Genomic DNA, 27,517 nt, shown 5'->3' on the forward strand with positions numbered 1-27,517 from the left:
CTACACCTTTGGGTGGAATCCTCTAACAGTAGACCTCGGCATACCCTGAGTTGGGCGCGCTTGCAAAAGCTTGACCTGAAAATGTCAAGCTCGGACTTAGCCCCGTAGTTCACTTTCATCTTTAAAAACAATACTTTGAACTAAAATCACAACACTTATTTTCGATCGGAGGGAGTAATATAGATCATTTTCAGGGTTAAATCAAATACTGCACATATTTTTTTTCCCTCAAAAATCCAAAAAACACTGATTTCCGCATGTGAAAAAGTGAGGCCCGATCCAGGCCCGTATGTTGACAGGCGTTTGGGCTGGGATGCCCATATCCACAGGTCTCACCTAGTCTTCTGGTATCGCTCAAAAAGAAAAAGAAAAACAACCTAGTCTTCTGGTAGCTGCCCCGTCTCCTCTGGTTCCGCCGCCGCCGCCGACTCTCCAGTCGTCCCTCTCAAGGTTTGATCGCCTCCCACATCTCTTCTTCCCTGTTTCTCTCCTATCCGCCCCCGATACCAAAACATGTGTTTTCCCCACCGTCTCATATGCGATACCTCTCCGGCTGTTTTTCCCATCAGTCTCAATGTCGGGGGAAAAGACGCTGTCTTTTTGCACCACAGATAGTGTGCAGGGCAGCCACGTGTTCAGTGTTTCCGGGTACAGCAAGCAAAGGGGCATGGGCTGCGGCAAGTTCATCATATCCGGCGCCTTCTCGGTCGGAGGCCACGACTGGGCCATCCGCTTCTATCCCGATGGGTTTAACAAAGGTTACCTAGATTACATCTCAGTTTACGCCGAGCTCTTGAGTAAGGACGCCCAGGTGCATGCATCCTGCGACCTGAGGCTGGTCGATCAGAGCACCGGGTTATCCTCTTCCCTGGACAATACGGAACCAAGGCTATTCAGCCAGACCAATCTCAGCAGGTTTGCCCCACAAACGGCCACCTTCATGGCAAGGAGCGAGTTTGAAGCGTCCCCCTACCTTCGGAATGACCACCTCGAGGTCGAATGCATCATCACTGTCATGGAAAAAGTGCGGGTGTCTGAAACCAGGGTACCCCTGTCGGGCATCGCTGCGCAGCTTGGCAAGCTGTTGGAAGCAAATGATATTCCGGCGGACATCACATTCAGCGTTGGAGGGGTGGTCTTCGGAGCACACAAGCTTGTCCTTGCTATACGATCACCTGTGTTCAAGGCAGAGTTCTATGGGCCGATGAAGGAGACTGCAGGAACGCCGCTCATAACCATCAAGGACATGCAACCTGGTGTCTTCAAGGCCCTGCTCCATTTCATCTACACTGATTCATTGCAGATCACGGATGATCTCGAGGGAAATGACCGCGTTGAGATGGTCCAGCACTTGCTCGTGGCTGCTGATCGGTATGATATGGAAAAGCTAAAACTGGTTTGTCAGAGAATCCTTTGCGAGAATCTGGATGTGGAGAATGTTGCAACTATGCTGGCTTTAGCAGATCAACATCGTTGTGACATTCTAAATGATGCTTGTGTTGGATTTATCTCCTGTCAAAAGATTATGGACTCTGTAGCGGCAACCCAAGGGTACGCGGATCTTAAAAGAAGTGGTCCTTCTATCCTTGTAGATGCACAGTTGAAGATTATGCGGAGACTCTACAAAACTTAGATCAGCAGCTCACTGCGAGATGAATCGGACAGTTCACTTGTCAATTTAATTTGACGAATTTTGTGCTACCTTTTCTTATGCCAGCTCATACTAAGTTGAATTACCAATGGTTAATTGAAGTTATATGAGTAGTGTGCCACTTGCCCATCACCTCATCTCAACATCAATGGTTATGACATTGTTCGCTTATCTACAAGTTTGCTGCGCCAGTTTTTAACATATTTGCATAGTTGTTTTTAATATATTCATCATGTGTTTAAATACTGTTTGATGTCCACATACTGACTTGCTATGATAAGCTAGTCCCAAGGACAAAATTAGTTGACAACTCAAATTACTGCCAATTGGTAAGCTTGAAGTTTTCGTGTTTTGTGATGATGTGTGATCTACAGAAGCTACTATGGTGTAACATATGCATTCACAGAAGGGAAGTACTAGCTAGTTCACATCTGCACGTGGAGACAACACCAGCACTCTGAGCTCGCTCTTGGTGATCTCGTGGATAATGTCCTGTGTCAGCTGGTTCTTCTAGTCCCCGAATAAGTAATTTTACCGGTACCGGGATGTACCGGTTAGAAATCCACCGTTCCTCGGTGCTTCTAGATCCGTGCGGGTGGACCCTACTAGTTTTTTATTTCCACCTCAGATTCCAGGATACGAGTTGTATACAACTGCAATACATGATGGACCCCATGAGTGAGGATATCAACCTCACGCCACTGTCTCTTTCCCACATCCATCTCCTTTCGCCCACCCCATCTCTCGTCAGTCCCATGGAGGTCGGTGGTTACTCCCAGCTATGGCCGCCGCGATATCAGCCTTTTCCACCAGCATTCGACACCGGATTCGGGTTGCACTGTCTGCACCTACCACGGGAAGACCGGCGGCGGCGCGGCGGTACCACGAGGCCGACGAGGAGCGAGGCCTGGATCCACTGCCGTTGGCGTGGGGGGTGGCTGATCTGGCGAGATTCCTCGATCCTGCCCTCCAGAAGCCCGTCCACCGGCATCCTTGCTGCCCCGGCAGCCGTGCTCGCCGTTGGTGGTTGATCTGGCTCATCTTCTCCGATGAGCTCGTCGGTCATGACCAGGATGGGGAGAGCACGAGGGCATCTTTACCAACTCTACCCCTCGTTGAAACCCCCATCACCGGTACAGGAGATCTGTCGCAGCTCCGCATCTTCAACCTCCTCGCACCCATGCCGCAGCGTACTAGGCGTGGAGGATGTGCAGGCTTCCCATTGATGAGAAGGTTCAATGCGTGAGGAGACGGCAGCAAGTCCATATGGTGAGCAGGATATGGACCTGTTCTTGTTTAGGATTGTTCTTTTTTATCTCGGTTCTTTGTGGTCCTCAAGCAAAGTCTGGTTGGTTTGCTTCAGATTGTTGTGAAACAATATTGTACTGAATATATGAACTTTGTGAAATGGATATGAAACAGTTCTGAACTTTGTAAAATCGTTCACAAATTTGTGGAAGAGTGGAATAAATTATCAATTTGTGAAACTGGTGTGTACAAATATGCAGAACGTGTGAAACTAGTTTTAGAATATGTGTGAGATTTAATTTCTTGTATATGAACTTTGTGAAAACAGGGACAGAGGCATCGTGGTTTGAAAATTGGGCTAACTGAAATGACATTGTGAAAAAATTGTTCTTGGAAGGACTGAAATTTTATTTTTGAAATACTAAGTTTCAGTCTTTTGTAAAATATTATAGTGAAATATGTTTTAGAAAGGATTGAAATCCTATTTTTGAAGAATTGAAATCAGTTCTTTGACAATTTATATAATCAGTCCACTCATTGTGTAATATGAATTTAGAATTGGAATAAGTGAAATATTGTAAAAAATTAAAATGGTTTATGCCACTCTTTGAAAAAAACTAAGTTTCAGTATTTTGTAAAATATGATAGTGTATGTTTTTGAAATGATTGAAATCTTCTTTTGAAGAGTTGAAATCAGTTCTTTGACGGTTGAAATAATCAATAATTTCAAACAGTTTCAATCATTGTTGAGCTGTGCAAAATATGTGAAACTGGTATTTCAATGTGTTGTTGCAATTTGTGAAACTAATTTCTGTAAAAAATATATGAAGTTAGATCTCTGAAATATATGAAACATCTCTTTCTCTTATCTGTCATTTGTTATTTCAGTGAGGTATGTATTGAAAAATATGAAATTACTTCCCTGAGATATATTTCAATGTGGTGTTGCAAGTTGTGAAACTAATTTCTCTGAAAATATATGAAATTACTTCTCTGAAATATATGAAATTGCTATTTCTCTTATCTGTCATTTGTTATTTCAGTGAGATGTGTATCGAAAAATATGAAATTACTTCCCTGAAATATATTTCAATGTGGAGCATCATGGTCACATTTTCTCTAGCTACACCTTTGGGTGGAATACTCTAACAGTAGACCTCAGCATACCCTAAGATGGGCGCGCTTGCAAAAGCTTTACCTGAAAATGTCAAGCTCGGACTTAGCCCCACAATTCACTTTCATCTTTAAAAATAATACTTTGAACTAAAATGACAACACTTATTTTTGATCGGAGGGAGTAATATAGATCATTTCCACGGTTAATCAAATACTCCACATATTCTTTTTCCTCAAAAATCCAAAAACACTGATTTCCTCATGTGAATAAGTGAGGCCCGATCCTGGAACGTATGTTGACAGGCTTTTGGGCTGGGATGCCCATATGCCCAGGTCTCACCTAGTCTTCTGGTAGCTGCCCCGTCTCCGCGGGTTCGTCCAGAGAAAGAGGTTTCACTTGCTTTCACCGCCCGCCGCCGCCGCCGCTTCTCCGGCCGTCCTTCTCAAGGTTCAATCTCCTCCCACATCTATTCTTCCCTCTTTCTTCCTATCCACCTCCGCTTCCGAAACATTTCTTTTCCCACCATCTCAGATGCGAACTGATGATTTAGGGCACGGGATCCCTGTCGCCGACGTGGTGATTCTCCCCTCTCCGGCCGTCCTGCCCATCAGTCTCAATGTCGGCGACAAATACGGTGTCATTTTGCAGCACAGATAGTGTTGGGGATATAACTATTTGTAAGCCGCGCAGGAGGGGCCGGGTTACGCGAAGAAGACTCACTAGAAAGAAGCCCAAGACCAAGCATGAAGTTGGCGGTTCAATAAAGGGCTTAAGGCCCACAGGCGACTTAAGCCCGTTGTAGTAAACCGCCACAATGGCATGACTTGTATCATAAGGTAGATTTAACTAGTCACCGAGCCGGACACTGTTTATAAGCCGGCCGGGACTCTGTAAGCCACAGGGCGTCAACCCGTGTATATAAGGGGACGACCTGCTGGCGGCCTAGGGCAAAAAACAACTCATCGAGAGCCGGGCATGGCGTATCTCGCTCCCTGGTTATCGAAACATCAATACCAATCCAACTAGACGTAGGCCTTACCTTCACCGTAAGGGGCCGAACTAGTATAAACCTCTCGTGTCCCTTGTCCCATTTAGCCCCTTCAAGCTTCCTAGTTGCGATGGCTCCACAACTAAGTCCTTTCATGAGGACATCTGACGTGACAATTCCACGACAGTTGGCGCCCACTGTGGGGCCCGCGCACGGTGGATTTGAGTTCTTGAAGGGCAACTTCGAAGGGCTCAAGGGATACGTAGTGGGCCGGATAACCAAGAGTCATCACGGCAAGATCTACATCGACGACAAAGGTTGGGGCCCCGATGCTGGTTCAATTGAGTACGGGTACCGGGTCCCCTTCGGCGGAATCCACGTCTTCATCGGCCGGATCGGTGAGCCGGGCCCTGAACCGGACAACTGCACCGACCTCGTCGAGACGGGTCAGCGTGCAAGGAAGGCTCGAGTTCAACCGGTAATGAAGCGTGCCTTCGTGGGCTGCATCCACGGAGAGGAACTTTCTGAAGGATATGAAGATGGTGGTGAGACGACCGTCCGCCGGTTCAACAGATTCGCTATACCAAGTCCAAGATGGCGTGCTTGGGGGCTGTTCCGATGGCACCAGTATTCTGGACCCCTATGAGCCGCTAAGATGGGCAGGAGTCTTCATGGCTGGGACTCAACCCGGCCAGAATTCTACGGCCGCTACGGCGATAACATCCGGAACAGGAGCAGCCGGGGCAGGAGGCCCTGTGCGCCCGCCGGCTCAGGTGCTGATAGACCTCATGGACAAACTTATGGCCCTATTAACCGCCATGGTTATCCCTGCAAACAAAGATGAGCATGACGCAGAGGTGGCACGGGTGCGTGAGGCGATAGCTCAGGCCAAGGAGGCCTTGGCAGCTGAGGATACTAGACTAGCCATAGAGCGGGCGGCTCTGGACGCCCGGGCGCAGCGGTTACAGTCAGAAGCCTACCAGCTCACGCTGAGCCTGAACGCGTCTAATGAGGTAATGAGGAGGAGACATCAGAAAACCCAGTCCCATTTACCTTCGAATTACGACCCTCGGGTTCTTTTTGCTACACCCGGAGCCGGCCCAAGTAACCCGCCAGAGACCAATCAGCTTATGACAGCCGGAGCAGGAGGGCCGGCTCAGCCTCGAGAGATGCCACCTCCTCATGTGAGCATGGCACCATCGCGTTATGTGCCGATACCGCCGGGTCACTTTTCTAACCCCATGGAGAACTTAATCGCGGCTTCGGCGCATTTGGCGGCTCTTCCCGTGGACGGTGATGACCCGACAGTGGCGGAGACCTGGAGAGTCAGAAAACTTCTCCAGACGGCCTTGGCTCAGCAAGAGACCTATTCTTATAGCCGGGACAGGATCCATTCAACTCCTCTGCCTTGATTAGCACCGCCTCGTCAGAACCGGAGCCCGAGTTACAGCAGGCACATGGAGTCTGAAGCTTTGTCAAGCAACGCCCAACGCCGTAACCAGCCCGGTGGCTATAATCCAGTGCAAGACCGGGTACGTTAGGAGAATGAGCGGGCGGCTCAGCTAGCGGCTCAATAGACGGCACATCAAGATTTCCCAGAGTATCCAACGACTTCCGTTGAGACGGGAGTAGCCACTAGAACCGGCGAAGTTCCTTGTCTGGTACCGGCTCTGTGTAATGTGCGCCTACCCAAGGACTTCAAGGGACCTCGAAAGGTGCCGAATTACATGGCCGACTTGCAGCCCAGAGCTTGGATCGAAAGTTATGAGATGGCCGTAGAGTTATTGGAAGTCAGCGACGCGGCGATGGCTAAATACTTCACCATGATGTTAGATGGAACAACCCGGTCCTGGTTAAAGGGTTTGCCACCCAATTCCATTGGTTCATGGGCAGAATTAAAAGCCCGTTTCATCCAGAACTTCAAGGACACTTACAAGCAGTCTATGTCGATTGTGGACTTGACAAATTGTAAACAGGAGGAGGGTGAATCCTCGACTCATTGGGTACGCCGGGTCAAGGAGATAATACATTCATGTGACAAGATGGATGCTGATTCTGCAGTCCTCATGTTGGAGAAGAATTGCCGTTTTGAGCCGCTGAGGCAGAAACTGGGGCGCCTTAAGTGTGATTGCAATGATATGGGTACGCTGATGGCGGCTTTAGTCAAATATGCCAACTCTGATAGTACCAAGGATCCTGCATCTGATGAGGAAAAGACAGGGAAGGGAAAGAAGAACGGCAATGGAAAGGGTCGGCAGCATAACCCGATGAATCAAGGAGGCAATAAGCGTAAGGCGGACGGTAACCCAGAGTTTGTGGCCAATGCCAATGCGCAAGGTAACAATCAGATACGTAAGGGTAAGCCACCTCGATCCGGCGGGTTAGGCCCATCTCTTGAGCAGCTACTCAATGAGCCCTGCCCGAGACACGACACCCGGGAGCGGCCCGTCACTCACCTGTGGAAAGACTGCGCGATCATGAAGGCGTTTAAGAATTCCAACACCTTTGATGGCAATCATGGGTCCGGTGGCGGCTCAGGGGCTGGCGGTTTTCATGGCCCAGGTGGTGGTTCAAGTTCCGGCTTTCAGGGCCATCAAGGCGGCTATAGTCAACAGCAGTCTGGTCAAAGAGAATAGTAGCAGCAGCAATCGGGTTATCAGAGCAATCCGAAGCAGTTGAATAGTGGGCAGTATCACGTGTTTACCACTAGCTTATGCAAATGTGACCAGAAGGTTCATAAGAGGGCCGTGAATTCTGTTGAGCCGGCAGTTCCTCGTTACTTGAGGTGGTCAGAACAGCCCATTGTATGGAGCAGGGAAGATCACCCTCCACGGGTTGATAATCCGGGTCAGTTAGCCTTGGTGGTAGCACCTCCGGTTGGTGGATATAAATTCACTAAGGTACTCATGGACGGAGGTAGGAGCATCAATATCCTCTATTATGAGACCTTTCGATGCATGGGGTTGACTGATAAGAATTTGAGGACATCCAACACTGTTTTTCATGGAGTGGTTCCTGGTAAGTCGGCTTACCCAGTTGGCAAGATTGAACTGGAAGTGGCTTTTGGAGACGAATATGATTCCAGGGCTGAGAAGTTGACGTTTGAGGTGGTCAAAATCAGGAGCCCATATCACGCTATGTTTGGGCGGCCGGCTTATGCTAAGTTCATGGCACGGCCGTGTTACGTTTATTTGTAGCTCAAGATGCCGGGTCACATGGGCACCATCACTGTGCATGGAAGTCGAAAGGTAGCCTTGGAATGTGAAGAAGGCGACGCGGCTTATGCTGAGTCTGCTTGTGCAGCGGAGGAGCTCAAATTTTATCAAGATAATGTTGACCCGGCGGATATGACTTCCCTAAAGAAACCAACTACAGAGCATGACCTTGCGTTGAAGTTTAAATCGGCCACCAAGACGAAGCTTGTTGACTTTACCCCAGGTTACTCTTCTAAGCAATTCAGCATCAGCAGCAATTTGGATCCCAAATAGGAAAGCGCGCTCATCAAGTTCATCCGTGAGAACCGGGACATCTTTGCATGGAAACCTTCTGACATGCCGGGTGTACCGAGGGAACTCGCTGAGCACACTCTCAATATTGATCCGAAGTACAAGCCGGTCAGGCAGTTTCTTCGACGGTTTAATGAAGAGAGACGGAAAGCTATTGGAGAGGAAGTTGCCCGGCTCTTAGCGGCTGGGTTCATTGTTGAAGTTTTTCACCCGGATGGTTGGCTAACCCGGTGCTCGTGCTTAAGAAGAACGGCACCTGGAGGATGTGTGTGGATTACACGGACTTAAACAAGGCTTGTCCGGCTGATCCCTTTGCTCTCCCCCGTATTGATCAAATCATTGATGCAACGGCGGGTTGTGAACGTTTGAGCTTTTTGGATGCTTACTCTGGCTATCATCAGATCAAAATGGCAGTTAAGGACCAGGAGAAGATGGCTTTCATCACTCCGTTTGGAGCCTTAGGTTATGTATCTATGCCGTTTGGGCTCAAGAGTGCTCAAGCGACTTATCAGCGATGTGTGCAGAACTGTCTACACGATCAAATCGGGCGTAATGTTCATGCCTATGTAGATGACATCCTGGTAAAGTCCAGAGAGAAGGAGACCTTGATATCCGACTTAAAAGAGACCTTTGATAATCTCCAGGTTTATAAGATGATGCTTAACCCAGCCAAGTGTGTGTTTGGTGTACCTGCAGGAAAGCTCCTGGGTTTTCTGGTCTCAAACAGAGGCATTGAAACTAATCTGGAGAAGATCAAGGCGATTACCTCTCTGGCTAAACCGGCGTGCATCAATGATGTTCAGCGACTGGCGGGTCGTGTTGCCGCTTTGAGCCGGTTCATAAGCCGGTTAGGTGAGAAGGCCTTACCGCTGTATCAGATGATGAAGAAAACAGACACCTTTGTCTGGAGTGATGCTGCTGACGCTGCCTTGGAAGATTTGAAGATATAGTTGTCTGAACCACCGGTTCTTGCGGCTCCCATTGATAAAGAGCAGCTGCTGTCATACGTGGTTGCTAATTCACGAGCCGTCGGTGTTGCCATCGTGGTGGAGCGTAAGGAAGCTGGCAAGGAGCATCCGGTTCAACAGCCGGTTTACTATATCAGTAAGGTGCTCATTGAGTCTAAACAAAGGTATCCACATTGGCAGAAACTTGTTTACGGGGTGTTTATGGCCAACCGGAAGTTGAAGCAGTACTTTCAAAGCTATCCTATAACTGTGGTGAGTTCTGCCCCCTTGGGAGACATCATCCAGAATAGGGAGGCCACAGGACGAGTCGCCAAGTGGGCTATCGAGCTTGGACCTCATGGTTTAAAATATATTCTGCGTACCGCTATTAAATCTCAAGCCTTGGTGGACTTTATCAATGATTGGACAAAGTTGCAGGCACCTGATGAGAAGCCAGGTAACACATATTGGACTATTCATTTTGATGGGTCCAGGAAGTTAGAAGGCTCGGGGGCTGGAGTTGTTTTAACTTCCCCTCGAGGTGACAAGTTTTGCTATGTGCTCCGACTTATGTTTCCTTGTACTAACAATGCAGCTGAGTACGAGACCTTACTCCATGGTCTCCGGATGGCCAAGGAGATGAACTTAAGCCGGGTAAGGTGTTTGGGTGACTCAGATCTCGTGGCTCAACAGGTTTCAGGCAAGTGGGATTCCAAGGATCCCCTTATGGCGGCTTATCGTCGTGAAGTAGATGTTGTGGCTGGTCACTTCAAAGGTTATCAAGTGGAGCACATTGATCAAAGGAAGAATGAGGCGGCTGACGCTTTAAGCCGGTTGGGATCTCAACGTAAGCCGGTGTCGCCTAACATCTTTCTCGATATTTTGCATAACCCTTCTGTCAAGGTGCCTACCGAGGAAGAACTAGCGGTGCCAGACCTGGAGGCATAGCTGGTGGCAGCTCTTCACGTTATCCCGGATTGGACGGTGCCATATTTGGCCTATATGACTCGGGGAGAATTACCGGAGGATGAGACCTTGGCAAGACAAATTGTCAGGCACTCCAAATCTATGACGATTGTTAACGGCGAGTTACATCACCTAAGCGTCACTAGGGCATTTCAACGTTGTGTGTCACCTGCAGAAGGCCAAAAAATACTTCGTGAGATCCATGAAGGGGATTGTGGCCATCATGCTGGGTCAAAATCTCTTGTAGCCAAAGCTTTCCGTCATGGTTTCTATTGGCTAACGGCTCATGCTGATGCGGAGGATCTGGTCAGTAAATGTGACGGTTGTCAAAAGTTCTCACGACGAGCTCACGTGCCGGCTCAAGAGTTGAGGATGATCCCAATCGCTTGGTCGTTTGCATTCTGGGGGCTTGACATGGTTGGGCCTTTCAAGAGGTCTAAGGATAAAAAGACACATCTCCTGGTGGCAGTGGATAAGTTTACAAAGTGGGTTGAGGCAGAGCCAGTCAGTAAGTGTGATGCAGCCACGGCGGTTCAATTCATGAAAAAGGTGATCTTTCATTTTGGTTTCCCACACAGCATTATAACTGATAATGGCACTAATCTCTCCAAGGGTGCCATGGAAGAGTTCTGTCAACGAGAACATATCCGGCTTGATGTTTCGGCTGTTGCTCATCCTCAATCCAATGGTCAAGCAGAAAGAGCTAATCAAGAGATCCTGAAGGGTATCAAGCCCCGGCTCTTTGTCCCCTTACAGCGGACTCCGGATTGTTGGGTGGAGGAGTTACCTTCCGTGTTGTGGAGCATCAACACTACACCTAACAGATCTACAGGTTACACACCTTTCTTTATGGTGTATGGTGCAGAGGCGGTCCTGCCAAGTGACATCCAGCACGATTCACCCCGCGTGGCGGCTTATGTTGAGGCTGACAATGAAAAGGCTCATCAGGATGCGCTTGATTTGTTGGATGAGGAGCGAGACTTGGCAATAGCCCGCTCAGCGATTTATCAACAAGACCTGTGCTATTATCACAGCCGCCGGGTTAGGAGCAGAACCTTTCAGGAAGGCGATTTGGTGCTCTGGCTCATCCAGGATCAGTCTGACATGCACAAGCTATCCCCACCTTGGGAAGGACCCTTTGTGGTCAGCAAGAATTTGCACAACGGATCATATTACCTCATCGATGTTTGAGAGCACAAAGACTCATGTAAGTCGGAGGAAGAGACCCGACGGCCATGGAATATTGCTCACCTCCGGCCTTACTATACTTAAGCCACCGGCTCTCAAGATGTATATATTTTTACAATGTATATATTACATAAATAAATAAAGCAAGACCTCTGTCCTTTTTACCCTCAATGGTTTATGTGTCTTCTTTATCAGGTGGTGGAAACAATCAACAGGGAGCGGATCACCTTTGAGTCCGGCTTTCCCTTTGGTCTGGCTTATGATCATGTCTGGATCTAGCCATGGTCATTTGGGGGCTTTCTGTTCAAACATAGGTCGTATTCGAACCAAAGAAAACATTGCTGTCGATACCCACTTGATCGGCATACTGCCAAACCCACTTGGGGGCTTCTTGATCATATTTGAATCACAACTTGACCCCTTTGGGTATGACGTGGATCGTATTCGAATCAGCGTCATTAAACAACTCTTATGGTCACTTGGGGGCTTCTTGTTCAAACATAGGTCGTATTCGAACCAAAGAGAACATAGCTGTCGATACCCACTTGATCGGCATCGCCAAAGCCACTGGGGGCTATATGATCGTATCCGAATCTTAGCTTAACCCCTTTGGAACGGTTTACTGATCGTATTTGAATCAGAAGGCTATAAATATTGTTTATTATCCATCATAAGCATAGTTATTTTGACTATCTTGAGTATTTGAATCAGAGACCTTCTTGAAAGCATTATGAGATGGTTTTGATTCTTCCGGTTTAATATTGATCACTCCAGGTTGTTAAGTGCCAGTTAAACATCATATAAGCAGGGAAGATTATCAAAGGGATTGCAGGTATGCTATTATGATTATGTTTAACAAATATAGTCATAAACCGGCCTGTATATGATGTCTTTGGTTCATGTTCCGGGTTATCAATACTTTACGTGACCCCCGACGTGATAAACCGCCAAGGGAATTTTTTGCTTGTTTTATGTGCAGGATAAGGCAAGAAAATTTAAACGTCAAGGAAATAAAACAATCAACATAAGCCAGAAATATATAGCGATGGCGGCTTACGAAAGTATTAAGCGCTAGGAACATGCGTGAAGGCATGGCAAACATTGAGAAGTTTTTTCTACCCTATTACAAGACTCCCCGAGTCTGAATAAATGAAGCATTGTTTTTTGCAAAACGCCTGGCGATTCACTCCTTCGGCGGGCTTGAAGATTCCGGGTTATCCTTCTCCGCCTCTCCGTCGGTTGCTTTGTCCTGGAAGGTTGATGAGGCCCAGTCAATGCCACTCAAGGCTTCAAACTCAGCTTCATCATCTATTAAACCGGCTGGGTCCACTTCAGGGGCAAAAGTATGCTTACGAGTTGGAGGGATCAAGCTCACTTGATCGTACGGAGTGTTTGGAATTCTCCGGTTCTCACTGTCATAGCCCGGCGAATACTTGGTAAGGTCAGTGTCGTTCCCAATGAGGGTGGCCAAGGGGCGTATGACTTTGACACAGGCGGTGAAATCTTGATCATCAAATACGGTCCCATCTTCTTTTAGACTCGGGTATCCAAGGGCAAGGTCGGCCGGGTCTAGTTCTGGAATCCATGCTTTTGCCCGGCTCAATGCGGCTACGGCCCCGGCTCTTGAAGACGCCCGCCTTAAATCCTGGATCCGCTGAGGTAGCACAGCGAGACACTTCAGCACATCTTGCAGAAGGCGGGGAGTGGTATTTGATAAATCTACAATGGCCAAAGCATGTTGTGACCCGGTGTACAGTTGCTCTACTAGAGTGTAGACCGCCTTAAGTTTAATGAGCATGTTCTGCTTAAGGTTGGTGCTCCTAGGGCCTGTGTATTTGCAAATATAAAAGTGAGCCGGAGATAACGATTACAATAGTCATTAAAGGAAGGATTACAATATTTGAGGTTATGTACAGTAACTTACCAAAGATGGCTGAGACCATTTGAGATATCTGGCGTTTTAAGTTGGACAGCTCGGTAGTTGCTTCTTCAAGTGATGCCACTGCCGTTTCGGCCTGGGTGACCACTGAAGCCTTCTCATCAGCCTAGATTTTCTTCTCTGACTCAAAATTCTTCTTCAACTTCTCTTGTTCAGAGACGCTAAATTCAAATTTTGACTTGGCTTTTTGAGTTTCAAGTTCTTGAGCTGTCAGACGGCTCTTCAAGTCAGCAATCTCCGACTCAAATTGACTTATGGTGGCCTGTATGGTACCAGGTTATGGTAAGAATCATGGTAAGATAACATTTAAGTCCCAAGCACTTTACAAGTAAAGATACTTGACACTTGGGGGCTAATGTATGCTGAAGAATTTTTTAACCTACAATGCGGGTCATGCATATTAAGTCTCAAGCACTTTACAAGTAAAGATACTTGCCACTTGGGGGCTAATGTGTATCGCAAGTTCAAACTATCATGCTACAACCGGCTCAAATATTTTCTCTTTAAACCGGACAAAATAATAATAAGCAGATTTCTAAGTCGCAATAGACTTGGGGGCTATTACAGTAAGTATGATTCAGGAAATAGCATAAGTTATACCTCAGATTTGTGTTGTATTTGTTTCACCATATCAATTTCCAGGTCACGACTATTATGCACTTGATTCAGATAGCCCGAGACTATATCACCAATGCTTAAGTGAGTATAATCAATAATGTCCTGCTTGGCCTTTCGGTGTTCGGGAAGTTCTTCCTTGGCAGTACATTTGGCAAGGACAGTAGGCCGCCCCGGCTCAACAAACTGACTTTTCAGAAATTCAACTTCCGGGTCATTCGTCTTGACCGGGCTAGGAGCTTCCGGGTTATCAGAGCTGTTGAGAGTATCTTCGGCAGGGGGGTCAGAGGTTGGCATTGGAATATCAGAGGCCGGCTCAGGCGGCGGTTGATGGGAGGAAGTGTCAAGAGCAGACATATCAAGCGCCGGTTCAGTCACAACCTGGTCTTGGGACGGCTTATTCTTCTTTGCCCTCTTGATGGGCTTCACTTCCATGCTGTCAACAAAGGTAGAAGGATGAATACTAAAGCATGAGTAAGGTAAAGCCAAAAGTAACTAAAGTTATAGTACCCGGGAGCAGTTTTGAAAGCCGGCATGTTTGATTGCATAGACTCGCCGGAGGAAGGAGAGGTATCCTGATAATTGGAGTCAGATGAATTGAGAGGTTGGCATATTAAACCCGCCAAAGGTAAAACAGAACGTAAATCAGAGATAACCTCAGTCCGACGCTTCCTAGTTACGTCAGGTAAGCCGGAGGAGAGTTCTGCATCCTTGTTGGTCCGGGTCTGCCTCCAGTTTTCAAGTTGTTGTTGCTTCAAAAGAAATTGAGGATCTTGATAAGCTAGAGGATGTGAAAATCTTACTTTCTGGGTCACCCTTCGGATTTTTTGCTTTGGCAAAGGCTCTGAGTCGGAGGAGATTATAGTTACCTCTTCGTCAACCGCTTCGATGTTCCCTGTATCCTCCTAAAAAGGATAGAATGTCAATAAAATAATGACAAAGGAGTTAAGAGAATTAAAGGATTACCTCTTCATCATCCGAAGAAGTGTCATCCAATTTGAGTAAAATCGGAAGCGTTGGGCTTCTTATTCTTTGAGGTTCCCGTTTTGGCGGCTTTCCTTTCGGTTTTCTTGGCTGTCCTGGCTTGCTTGGCAGCCTCATGGTCATACTTGACCTTCGAGAAGCTGTCATCGGCCTGTGGAAAAGGATAAGGAATTATGAGTACAAATAAGGTATAACATAGCAAAGAGTATTTATTAAGATTGATAACTCACTGCAGGGGCCGGGTTCTTCTTGAAGAAGGGAAGTAAGCCAAAGGCATTACTAGTTACAGTGCCCTCCTTTAGCAGCGACTGGGTTGTAGCATCCACCACATCATCTGGTAGGTCGTCAGGGCTATGACGCAGTGGATCATCCTTTTCGCCTGAGTAAGTACACATTAAGCCGGAATGGCGGCTTAATGGAAGTACTCACCAAGTGACCCAGACTCGGACCAGATCGATGCCGTTTAAGCCGTTTCCCAAAAGAGCTTTGATCTTCTTGATGGTGGGATTGAGAGGCAGACGCTCAACAGCAGTCAGTTTATCCGCCAGTGGATGGTTGGACTCAAGGCGCAGGGCGCGGAAGCCGGGCAGAGGGCTCTCATCAGCCGGCGAAGTGTCCTGACTATAGAACCAAGTCTAATTCCGATCTTTTGGATGACTCGGCAGTTCAGCATAAGGGAAAAGGCAGTCTCTCCGCCGCTGAATTGAGATGCCACCAAGCTCAAGACTAGGCCCGTTGGCACGTTCATTCTGCCGGTTCAAATAGAAAAGCTCTCTGAACAAAAGCAGATTTGGCTCCTCTCCCAGGTACACCTCGCAGAAGACTTTGAAATTGCAGATATTTGACATGGAATTGGGTCCAATATCTTGAGGTCTAAGGTCAAAGAAATTCAAAACCTCCCTGAAGAATTTTGAGCCGGGAGGGGCAAATCCCCGGTTCATGTGATCCGTAAAGACTATCACCTCCTCTTTTTTGGGTTGAGGCCTCTCTTCAGACGGGTCAGGGGCACGATAAGACATGACCTCCTTTTTAGGCAGATGGCCAGACTTCACAAATTCAGACAGTTTACTCCTTGTGACTGTGAATGGGACCCAATTACAGGTCACAGGAGCTTTGGCTGCCTTAGGTGCCATGACGAAAACTGAGGCCTATGACAAGATAAGAGGTTCCGGTTCAAATTTAACCCGGAGGTAAAAATTTAAAACTAGTCAAGATGGAGGCTTAAGAAGGGGCCTAATTGTATGAGGATAATTGTGCAATAGTATTTAAGCCGCTACATGTATCAAAAGCAGTTCAAATTTCTTAAAGTCATGAGAAGCAAGCGAGGTTCACAGATCAATGTCATTTATTTAAGCCGGCTACATGGACAGTTGTGTTTATAGCATATTCGACAGAAGCAGTTTTCCGGGTGATACAAACAGGTTTCCCAATTTGCCACTGTTATTTGGGATCAAAAAGCTGTTCTAACAAGAAATTTTTCTGGACCTAAGACTGGCGTAGATGAAGCTCAAGGGCTCGAATGGGGCCTCTGTGTGACAGAAAGGGATCTATTTGCGTTCAAAATAGGTGCGGAATATCTACTGCATTAGTTTTTTACCAACTTCAAGATCAAGAAGAGCAGGGGTGGTGAAATCTATGAAAGGATCCTAATGAACAGCGAAGAACGCGAAGAACTCGAAGGTCCTAATGTAGATCTAAGAAGAAGGAAAGAGGAGACTTATAGATGCAGGATTGCGGCGGAGGGTCGTTGCGTTTTTCTGGTCAAACCAAGTTGATGCAGCGGCCGGAGTTGGTGAAGATGAAGAGATCTGCGACGGCGTCGGCGGCGGAGCTCGAGCAACAGAGAAGCAGCGAGAGGAAGAGGATGACTGGAAGGAGGAGAATGGGAAGACCTAGGTCGCACCTATTTATAAGGAAAGGATAACTGAGACGGCGCAAGAAACGAGGAGATAAAAGTTATTATCCAGCGGCCCCGACGCCTCGATTTTCGGAACAGTCAGTAAAGGCAAAGATCCGTTGAAGGATACGGTGGAATAAAGAAAGAATTTAAGTGAAGATGACGTCACGGCGGGTTAACCCGGATCCAAAAGATGACGTCATGGCGGGTTAAAGAAAACCTTTGCACAGTCAGAAGACTGAAGATTTATTTCTTAAGGTATTTTAAGATTGACATGAACAGGTTCAAATCAATCTGGGGCCTAATGTTGGGGATATAACTATTTGTAAGCCGCCCAGGAGGGGCCGGGCTACGCGAAGAAGACTCACCAGAAAGAAGCCCAAGACCAAGCATGAAGTTGGCGTTTCAATAAAGGGCTTAAGGCCCACAGGCGACTTAAGCCCGTTGTAGTAAACCGCCACAATGGCATGACTTGTATCATAAGGTAGATTTAACTAGTCACCGAGCCGGACACTGTTTATAAGCCGGCCGGGACTCTGTAAGCCACAGGGCGTCAACCCGTGTATATAAGGGGACGACCTGCTGGCGGCCTAGGGCAAGAAACAACTCATCGAGAGCCGGGCATAGCGTATCTCGCTCCCTGGTTATCGAAACATCAATACCAACCCAACTAGACGTAGGCGTTACCTTCACCGTAAGGGGCCGAACTAGTATAAACCTCTCGTGTCCCTTGTCCCAATTAACCCCTTCAAGCTTCCTAGTTGCGATGGCTCCACAACTAAGTCCTTTCATGAGGACATCTGATATGACAATTCCACGACAGATAGTGTACAGGGCAGCCATGTATTCTCTGTTTCTGGGTACATCAAGCAAAGGGGCATGGGCGCCGGCAAGTTCATCAGATCCGGCGCCTTCTCCGTCGGAGGCCACGACTGGGCCATCCGCTTCTATCCCGATGGGTTTAACAAAGGTTACCTAGATTACATGTCAGTTTACGCCGAGCTCTTGAGTAAGGACGCCCAGGTGCATGCATCCTGCGACCGGAGGCTGGTCGATCAGAGCACCGGGTTATCCTCTTCCCTGGACAAGACAGAACCAAGGCTGTTCAACCAGACTAAGATCAGCAGGTTTGCCCCACAAAGGGTTGACTTCATGGCAAGGAGCGAGTTCGAAGCAGCAGCCTACCTTCGGGATGACCACCTCGAGATAGAATGCATCGTCACTGTCATGAAAGAAGCACGAGTTTCTGAAACCAAATCGCCCCCCAAAATCAAGGTGCCACCGTCCGACATCGCTTCGCAGCTCAGCAGCTCAGCAAGCTGCGGGAAGCAAAGGAGGTTCCAACGGATGTCACATTCAGCTTAGGAGCATAGGTTTTCCCAGCACACAAGATTGTCCTAGCCATGCGGTCACCCGTGTTCAAAGCAGAGTTCTACGGGCCGATGGGGGAGACAGGAACGCGGCTCATACCCATCAAAGACATGCAACCTGATGTCTTCAAGGCCCTGCTCCATTTCGTCTATACTGATTCATTGCAGATTGTTGATGATCTCGAGGAAAATGATCGTGGTGAGATGGTCCAGCACTTGCTCGTGGCCGCTGATCGGTATGCTATGGAGAGGCTTAAACTGTTATGTCAGAGCATCCTTTGCGAGAATCTTGATGTGGAGAATGTTGCAACTAGGCTGGCTTTAGCAGATCAACATCATTGTGACATTCTAAATGATGCTTGTGTTGAATTTATCTCCTCTCAAAAAATTATGGACTCTGTAGCGGCAACCCAAGGGTATGCGAATCTCAAAAGAAGTGGTCCTTCAATCCTTGTAGATGCACAGTTGAAGATTATGCGGAGACTCTACAAAAACATAGATCAGCAGCTGACCGCGAGATGAATCAGACAGTTCACTTGTCAATTTAATGAATTTTGTGCTACCTTTTCTTATGCCAGCTCATCCTTATTTGAACTAAGAAAAGGTTAGTTGAAGTTATATGAGTAGTGTGCCACTTTCCACATTATTGGTCAATTTGGCATTGTTTGCTTCTCTACAAGTTTGATGTGCCAGTTAGTAATTAAGTTCTGCATATGTTTTTTAATATATATTCGTTGTATGTCAACTGTCCCCTACTATTTTATATCCACCTCCCAAACTGAATTGATAAACTAGTTTTAGAAACAGAATAATTGACAACTCAAACTACTGCCAATTAGTAAAGCTTGAAGTTTTGGTCATTTTGCAAGGATGTGTCATCTACAGAACCTACCATAGTGCAACATATGTATCCACTTAAGGGAACTACTGCATAGCATCTGCAAGTAGAGGCAGCACCAGCACATACCCTCTAGGTGATTTTGTCGCTAATCTCCGGTGTGAGCTGGTTCTTCTACTCTCCCTCATTGCACTCTGCCGGAATAACATGTGGGCCGCCGCGCTTTATCGAGACCATGGCGGTCCTCTTCTCACCAGTTCATCTTTCCACTGTTTTTTTTTCAAGTTTGGATGAAAGTATGCAGTGATCTAATGATTTCGATTTCTAAATCTTCAATTCATATTAGTGGAAATGTGCAGTGTTTGTTTGTCATAATTTCTTAGTAAAATATTCGATTATCTCATTCTCCTGTGTCCTGTGAATATATGCAAGTACAGAGAATAAGTTGGTAGTGGAACATCATCAGAAAAATAACTGCCATGGGATGCCAATGCAGCGGCCTGATAATTCTTTGTTGTATTCCAAGATTCCTGGAAAATGAAACGTTTCTGGATTAGTTGGACGAAGAATCACCGTGTAATTGAGGCCATAGCTCTTTAGTCTTGTCATCTACCTGGTGTAGCAAGTCCCTTAGGAACTTTTGAAAAATTGATTCTTGTCTCAACTACCTCATATACTTGTTGACATAGCTCCCTGCAGCTGTTTGCAAGTATGATACTCTACTATTATCTTCCCTGCCTCCAGCTTTACCCTGTATTCTGCAAGCTGCTCTTGTTATTACAAACTGTTACTAAGTTGTATACTGAGATGAAAGTATTGATAAAAAACGTCATTATTCAATCACCTTCGTTTTATAAGGAAATTTCTCAGGAATATTTCTGAAAAAAGGCGAAAATGTGGTTGTACTTGTAGTAGTCTGGCAGCTGAAGAGACCACTCTTAAGGATTCAAACACAAAGATAAAAGTGAAATAAGCAGATACAGATCCACAGTCGACATCGGAATGCAAAACAATTCCTAGAGACCAGCCAATAATAAGATCAACACAGACTGCTAAAGAGTAAGCATCTGCAATTACAGCTAATTTCACAATCGGAATTATTGGTACAACATAGAGGGATACGTAAAACAGTACAAGGCATACTGAATTAGTTTTTTCTTCAGTTTCAATCCTCAATGATCCCGTAATAGTTTGGTGAGGGTCAGTTTTTTGGGTGCTACAAAACTCATGAAATTTTTATTTTTCAAAATGAGCACATCTGTTTCAAAAGATTTTATTTTAGTACTTTTTAAATTATGCAGACACTGTGATTTTTTGTATAACATAGAGTTAAAAAGACTTATGGAAGACCACACAGATCTGTAGAACAGTACAAGGCATGACTGAATCAGTTTGCTCTAAAAATGTTTGCTCTCCACAAGCTGATTAAGGCACTTGCCGCTCTTGCAAAATCATCCACTGTCAAAGGAAGTCGCAAGGCGCGACGTGTTTGATTTTTTTTTTTAGAAAAGGAGGACGACCCCCGGCCTCTGCATCTGGACGATGCATACGGCCACTTTATTAATTATTGACACAAGACCATACAGAGTCATACAACAATAAGTCTAAAGCCACCAAACTAAGCAACAACTGTCGCTATCCTTATCCAGTTGATGTAGGGGCGCTGAAAGTCTGGGTCTCATACCAAACAGACCACGCAGCCAAACCTAACCATCTAAAGACTTGAGGTCCCACCCAGGATGCCTGCCGGGTATGGGCACCCACCAGTCCAGCGTGCTTCTCAACTAGGACCCCTGCCGGGTATGAGGCCGCCGTAGCCACCTGCCACGAACCCATCTTCAGAGCTGTACTGATGCATCAACCTTGGCCGGTCCAACTGCCGCCGACGCCACCATGACGCCAGGTAGCGTCACCCTCCTGCGCGAGTCCATCTCCGCTCATCAGGCGCCGAGTCTCCACTGCGCCACGCCGCCGAGATCCGCCGTCATCAATGGAGCAGATGAAACACCGCTCCTCCTCTTGTCCCCTCCAACCAGCACTCGCTCCAAAATGATGCCCCTAGGAGGGAGAACGGTACTGATAGCACCGTCATCGTCCGATCTGGTAGACCCAGATCTAAGGTTTCCCCCGGAACTTCCCGATCAGGTTGATGAGACCTGCAACGACGATGCCTCCAGAAGGAAACGACGTCTGAGACGCCGCCATCATCCGCCAAGACCGCAGTCTGGCGCGATTTTCACCGGAAGCCACGTCTTCCCGATCTCGTGGCTGGCTGGAACCGAGCAGAACCTCGCCACGAAGACGTATGTTGCCGTCGGTACTCCGGCATCTCCTCACCGGTCCCTCCACGCGCCGCCGGTCGGCGAAAAGCCTCCCTGCGACGGATCCAAATGGGACGTCGAATCCATAGTAGCTGTCGTCACCATCACGAGCAGGACAGCCCACCTCGCCGGGTGGGGCGCTGCCACCGCCGCCGTCCATGCAAGGCCGCCGCTCCGCCGGCGATGGTGCTCGGGCCCCCGCCGCACAGCCCGGAATCTTCGTCCTAGCCGCCGCCGTTGGATCGCATGAGAAGGGCCGCCCCCGCCGCCTCAGATGGGATCCGCCGCCTCCCCCCGCCCAGAACCATTGGCACCGGGCCTGCCGCCACCGCGGCCCACGCCGGCGGCAGCGGCGGCAGGAAGGGGTGGAGGGAGAGGTGCTGGCGGCGCTAGGGTTGGGGCCCCTGGCGTCGCCCGGGGGGAGGCGACGCGAGGGGTGCGAGGGACGCCGCGACATGTTTGATTAGACCTGCTCTGTTTTTAGTGTCCGCGTAGATCATGTTCTCAGTGAGTAGTTATGGTATCCTAATCTGGAATGTAAGGGGATTGAACAACCCTGCAAGACGTGGTGTGGTGAGAAGTGTAGTGCTGTTGCATAGGCCAGCGATTGTCAAACTATCTATTCTACTCCCTCCGTTCCTAAATATAAGTCTTTGTAGAGATTCCACTATAAACTACATACGAATGTATATAGATGCATTTTAAGTGTGGATTCATTCATTTTGCTCCGTATGTAGAGAAGCTTAACTTCCTAGATGATCTAAGAGCACACTTCCGTAGCACTTTTCCATGTATAATTGGCAGTGATTTCAATCTAATTGCCCAATCTTCATAGAAGAACAATCTTAAAATCAGCCGAAGAACAATGCCCAGTTGAAACATCTCAGAACACATGCTTTCTCTAAGCAGGATTAAAACAATGTAAAATACTCTCTCCGTCCGGAAATACTTGTCATCAAAATAAATAAAAGTGAATGTATCTAGATGTATTTTAGTTTTAGATACATTCATTTTTGTTCATTTTGATGACAAGTATTTTCGGACGGAGGGAGTATACAACACCTGCCACGCAAAATATGTAAAGAATATACCATCCCTCTTTAGAGACAGCACCCGCCAACCATGCCACAAATATTTATAAGCTGCAAAGCAGATCTTCAGTTCTTAATGTATTTCTGCAGTAATGCCCAGAAATACAAGGAACAAACTACACAAATACAGTTAGTTCAAGTGGCTGGAGCATGGACGTATAGGAGCATTAGAAAAATAGACGAAATGTTGCTTTCATACCCTGTTGTAAGCCCAAGCCGCACCGTATAGAGAAGTTGCAGAGAACAACGAGGCATGCTACTATGATCAATGGTCCCATTGCAAGAGCTAAATTCTGAAGTTGGCAAAAATTGGGCCAACATTTACTACTGCCAGAAAATTAACCACCAGACTGCATTGCTAAGAAGTAGTAATACAAGAGAAGATACACCTAAATAAGATAGCATCAAGCACAGTTGATGTAGCATTAGGTTGATACCAAACACTAGTAATACAAGAGAAGATACACCTAAATAAGATAGCATCAAGCACAGTTGATGTAGCATTAGGTTGATACCAAGCACTAGTAATTAAGACAGCAAACTGTAGTTCCACAACAGGTGATCTAACACAGAATCAAGCTGTTGTTTTAGGATTAATAAGTCAAGGCATGACCATAATAACTAAACAAAAGACTAGTAGAAGGAAAACATGAAGAATTACTTAGCAAATGCATAGCCTTCTTGTCGGTCAGTCCTCGTGCTCAATATCCCCAGAGTTGAATGAAGATATGCCGGCGCCTTATGGAATCTGTTGCAAGGCCAGCTGAGAATCCGGGATGTTGACTGTGTAGCTGGCGAGAAAGTGGATGATGGTGCAAGGACGGTCGGCGACCAGGACAAACTGTTTGTCCTGCTTAACGAAATCTGCAGCTTCAGAGATCTTCTCCATTTTTCCGTCCTTGATGTTGCACTTGCAGATATGTCCTTGATGTTCAGTGTAGTACATGCAGTTTGCCTCAGTGTCTGGGAACTTATGAGTATCGACAGCCAAGCACCTGTGGTCACCGATGAAGATGGCAAATGTGCCTGTGGTCTTCATACGGCAGATCATACCTGTCTCGGTGTCAAATTGGAAAGCACTGAGAGAAAATTCTCCATGCGGGCGACACGTGCCTTCAATTCCGGCTAAGTGTCCAGGCCGGCGGAGCGGGCACTAGCACCCACTGCTACCCTTGCAGAGCAGTGGCTGGGGGGGAGGGGCAAGGGGATGGTGTGGGTGCGGCGCGGACTGCCTAGCCCTCGCGGAGCTGCGCGCGGGCCGGGAGGGGCCAGCTCCGGCATCCGCGATGCGCTGGCACAAGAGCGGCGACGGGGCCGATCCGAAGCTACCCCCCCCCCCCAGTCCACTTTGGACCGCTCCAGCGCAATGCGGAGGGCCAGCTCCTCGTAGACGTCGAGGTCAGAGTCGGAATGGCTGCCAGAGCTCAACATGTTCATCAGAGTCATCAGATTCAATCCAAATCAGAGAGGGGACAGAGCAAGAGAGGAGAGTGAACTGAGCTAGGGTTCCGGATTGGGGTTTTTTATGGGGACGGAGTGGGGGCAGTGGTGGACCAGGCTGACGTGTCGGACGCATCCGGGCGCGCCCAGGCCGCCCCCGATGCACCCTACATTTGGGTTGTATATGAGGTTCTCCGAACAGCCCGAGCATTCGAGTCCGGTTTGAGGCGCCCGATGGGTCATTTTTTTTTGACCGATCAGCGACCGGTCCGCTTTTCTTTACTGACTGATCCGCCCACCTGGGCGTTTGAAACCGATTTGAGGCGCCCGGTTGTAGATGCTCTTAGGAAGTTCCAATAATGTACTCCCCCGTAACAAAATATAAGAGGTTTTTAACAATTGTACATGAATCCAAAAACGTCCTAGAGGTAGTATTATTCTAGGTAATAAAGGTTACTAAGATCAGCGATTATCTTGGACCACTAAAAAAACGGAGGCAGAAGCACTCATTCAGGGTTTCAAATGTATCAAAGGTACAAAACTAAACGACTAGTTTAATGTTATACCACTAATCATGAAGTAACTGAACAAACTGATATCTTTTTAAGAAAAACAATTGATATGCTAATTGAATGAATTGATGATCTCAATGGCACAATATAGTATCCATGTTTCCATCGGTTAGCTTCAACTTACCAGGATTTCAACCTACACAGAACGTTAAATTAGGATTGGCCCATGCGGATCCAACCCTCTAAGCTCACTGCCACACTACACAAAAAGCCAATGCGTTGCTGAATGTAAACTCCAGCTTTACAAAAACTCAACAAGGGCAGCCTTTTCTCAGAGAACAAACCGATACTGCACTGCAGTCCGAGGTTAAGAAAAAACAAAAAGGTAGAGTGACAACTAGTAGTTGTGCATGTACCTGCTGCACTTTCAACTGCGGTTCTTTGCTTAGTGTTGCAGCATTACATGGACATTTTGAGCTATTGGTATCTAGTCTAGCTCTCTGGTATAGTGATCAGTTGCACAAATGCCCAGTTGAAACAGAGAACAAAACGAGACTATGTTACTTTCAAATTTCAACTACTAGTTCAGTAGTTCATCCATTACAGGCAGCACTACTTTTAAGTTTTCACTACAGCCTATGTACTTCTTCGGCGGCATGGCGGGTGGCTTGGAAGGGAGGAGGCGGATTTTGGCAGGAGGAATGAAGAATGAGAGGGATGCCGAGGGGGAAGCGGGAGGAAACGCGGGAAAAAGGCCTCCTCTCACCGACAGAGCGGCCCCACGCCACTTTTCGCTTCTGCCGGCGCCCCCAGGCGACACCCGGGCGCTTGGGTTCAGGGCGGGATCGCCGGCTCTGGAGTTGGCCCAAACCGACTGGGCCGATTTTCGGCCACCAGCGCTAAAAATTCGCCTGGGGGGCCTGTTGGGGGCGCGGCTCGAGATGCTCTAAGGTCAGAAGTTGGCAAAATTGGGCCAACATTTACTACTGCCAGAAATTAAGCACCAGAATGCATTGCTAAGTAGTAATACAAGAGTAGACACACACCTAAATAAGATAGCATCAAGCACAATAGATATAGCACTAGGTTGATACCAAGCACTACTAATTAAGACAACAAACTATAGTTCCACTACAGGTGATATCTAACCTAGGATCAACCTGTTGTTTTACAATTAATAAGGCAAGGCATAACCATAGTAGCGAAATAAAAGACTACTAGAAGGAAAACATGAACAATACTTAGCAAATGCATAGCCTTGTTGTAGGTCGGTCATCGAGAACAATATCCCCAGAGTTGAATGAAGATATGCCGGCGCCTTATGGAATCTGTTGCAAGGCCAGCTGAGAATCCGGGATGTTGACTGTGTAGCTGGCGAGAAAGTGGATGATGGTGCAAGGACGGTCGGCGACCAGGACAAACTGTTTGTCCTGCTTAACGAAATCTGCAGCTTCAGAGATCTTCTCCATTTTTCCGTCCTTGATGTTGCACTTGCAGATATGTCCTTGATGATCAGTGTAGTACACACAGTTTGCCTCAGTGCCTGGGAACTTATCAGTATCGACAGCCAAGCACCTGTGGTCACCGATGAAGATGGCAAATCTGCCTGTGGTCTTCATACGGCAGATCATACCTGTCTCGGTGTCAAATTGGAAAGCACTGAGAGAAAATTCTCCATGTGGATCGCCTGGATCCAAGATCTTCAATACGACACATATATGCCCATCCAAACCCACTAGGAAACCCTCGAGGCTGTACGGATCTCCAAGATGATTGCTGGAGAAGAAATTGGAAAGAAGGGCGTGATAAGGCATGCGTGCGTAGACACCACCTACAGCTGCCTTCTGGAAGAAATCGTAAGTTGCTCGCTCCTCATACTCGTGCCTGATGAAACTTTCACTGTGAGGATCGGCCGCGTAAGCCTCGCCAGATGAGTCGCAGAACACGGCGAGCCGGAGCGAAGTGCCGTGCGGGAAAGTGACATCAGCAATCCCCACATCGGGGGGCACGGGCGCCGCGAAAGAGATCACGACGCCGGTAAGAGGGTTGAGGACGCGAGCGGCGTGAGGAGGGCTTTTCTCCGCCAGGACCAAGTAGCCTCTGTGAGTGATGGCCACGGCGTGGTAATCCCCGAGCTGCGGGAGATTCTTACGGAGAAAACGGCCGGTGTCGATGTTTAGCAGGAGCATCTCTTTTCCTTGGCTCTGGAAGACCTCGTCGAGGAGGATCCAGCGGCGCGGGCGGAAGCGGGGGTCGGTGGCGTCGCTCCTGGGGTCGTCGGTGGCGGCGCGCCAGCCGGAGCAGACGGCGCGGTAGTCCATGTAGCAGTCGATGTCGTTGGTGGCCAGGAGGGAGTCGGCGACGCGGCGGACGAGGTCGGGCGGGAGCGTGGACCAGCCTGCGGTCGCCATGGCCGGAACCGCCGGCGAGCATTCTGCAAAACTCGGATCAGTCTTCTTCCTTTTGGCAGGCGGAAGCTCGCCGGACGCAGCCGTCACCGCCGCACGCTCTGGTTCTTGCGACATAGGCGCGCCTGGAAACCCCCAAATCCCCAGTGCCTGATAAATAAAAAACACAAAAGATGCAGCGTGAAGGAAACTGAAAATGAAGCAACAGTCGCATAAAAAGAAATGGAGTGACTAGAGCAAGGATTCCGTCGGTGGTTACCAGATCTATCTATCTATGGAGGAACACAGCAAGAGCCAAGAACGACAGCCGAGGCCCGAGGGAGGAGATGAGGTAAAACGGAGGAGGGGAAGGGGATAGGATCAAAGGAGGAAGACTGGAAGAGGGGGTAAAGCCGAGACCACTTCTTGAAAAACTCGCACACGCCACCACGAGCAGCGCAGCACGCCCCCGTCCCGTCACGTCACTCCCGATTTAATGCCAACCAAGACGC

The 27,517-nt window shown here is 47.8% G+C and overlaps 2 protein-coding genes and 1 pseudogene across 2 annotated transcripts; 2 read left to right on the top strand and 1 right to left on the bottom strand.

The window, feature by feature from the left end:
• The first annotated feature begins 574 nt into the window (after positions 1–574).
• LOC119279999 (BTB/POZ and MATH domain-containing protein 2-like) lies at positions 575–1,633 on the top strand. Its single transcript, XM_037561018.1, has 2 exons — positions 575–811; positions 848–1,633. The coding sequence occupies exons 1-2, from the start codon at positions 575–577 to the stop codon at positions 1,631–1,633; spliced, it is 1,023 nt and encodes a 340-aa protein (XP_037416915.1).
• A 799-nt stretch (positions 1,634–2,432) lies between these two features.
• On the top strand, positions 2,433–18,938 carry LOC119280000 (annotated as a pseudogene).
• Positions 18,939–25,681: 6,743 nt separating this feature from the next.
• On the bottom strand, positions 25,682–27,438 carry LOC119282193. The gene is made up of 2 exons (XM_037562508.1): positions 27,286–27,438; positions 25,682–27,176 (listed from the first exon to the last, which is right to left on the bottom strand). Exon 2 carries the CDS (start codon positions 27,141–27,143, stop codon positions 25,938–25,940), a length of 1,206 nt encoding a protein of 401 aa, XP_037418405.1. The 5' UTR covers positions 27,144–27,176; positions 27,286–27,438; the 3' UTR covers positions 25,682–25,937.
• Between the last annotated feature and the right edge of the window lie 79 nt (positions 27,439–27,517).

This window comes from Triticum dicoccoides, chromosome 3B, assembly GCF_002162155.2.
Source record: "Triticum dicoccoides isolate Atlit2015 ecotype Zavitan chromosome 3B, WEW_v2.0, whole genome shotgun sequence".
Classification (NCBI taxonomy): domain Eukaryota; kingdom Viridiplantae; phylum Streptophyta; class Magnoliopsida; order Poales; family Poaceae; genus Triticum; species Triticum dicoccoides.

What these genes read in the sequence shown, in the direction of transcription:
- LOC119279999 (XM_037561018.1), top strand. Translation starts at nt 575, where the DNA reads ATGTCGGGGGAAAAGACGCTGTCTTTTTGCACCACAGATAGTGTGCAG. An exon ending in TCTTGAGTAAGGACGCCCAG is followed by an intron (nt 812 to 847) that starts GTGCATGCATCC and finishes CTGGTCGATCAG; the next exon opens with AGCACCGGGTTATCCTCTTC.
- LOC119282193 (XM_037562508.1), bottom strand. Translation starts at nt 27,143, where the DNA reads ATGTCGCAAGAACCAGAGCGTGCGGCGGTGACGGCTGCGTCCGGCGAG.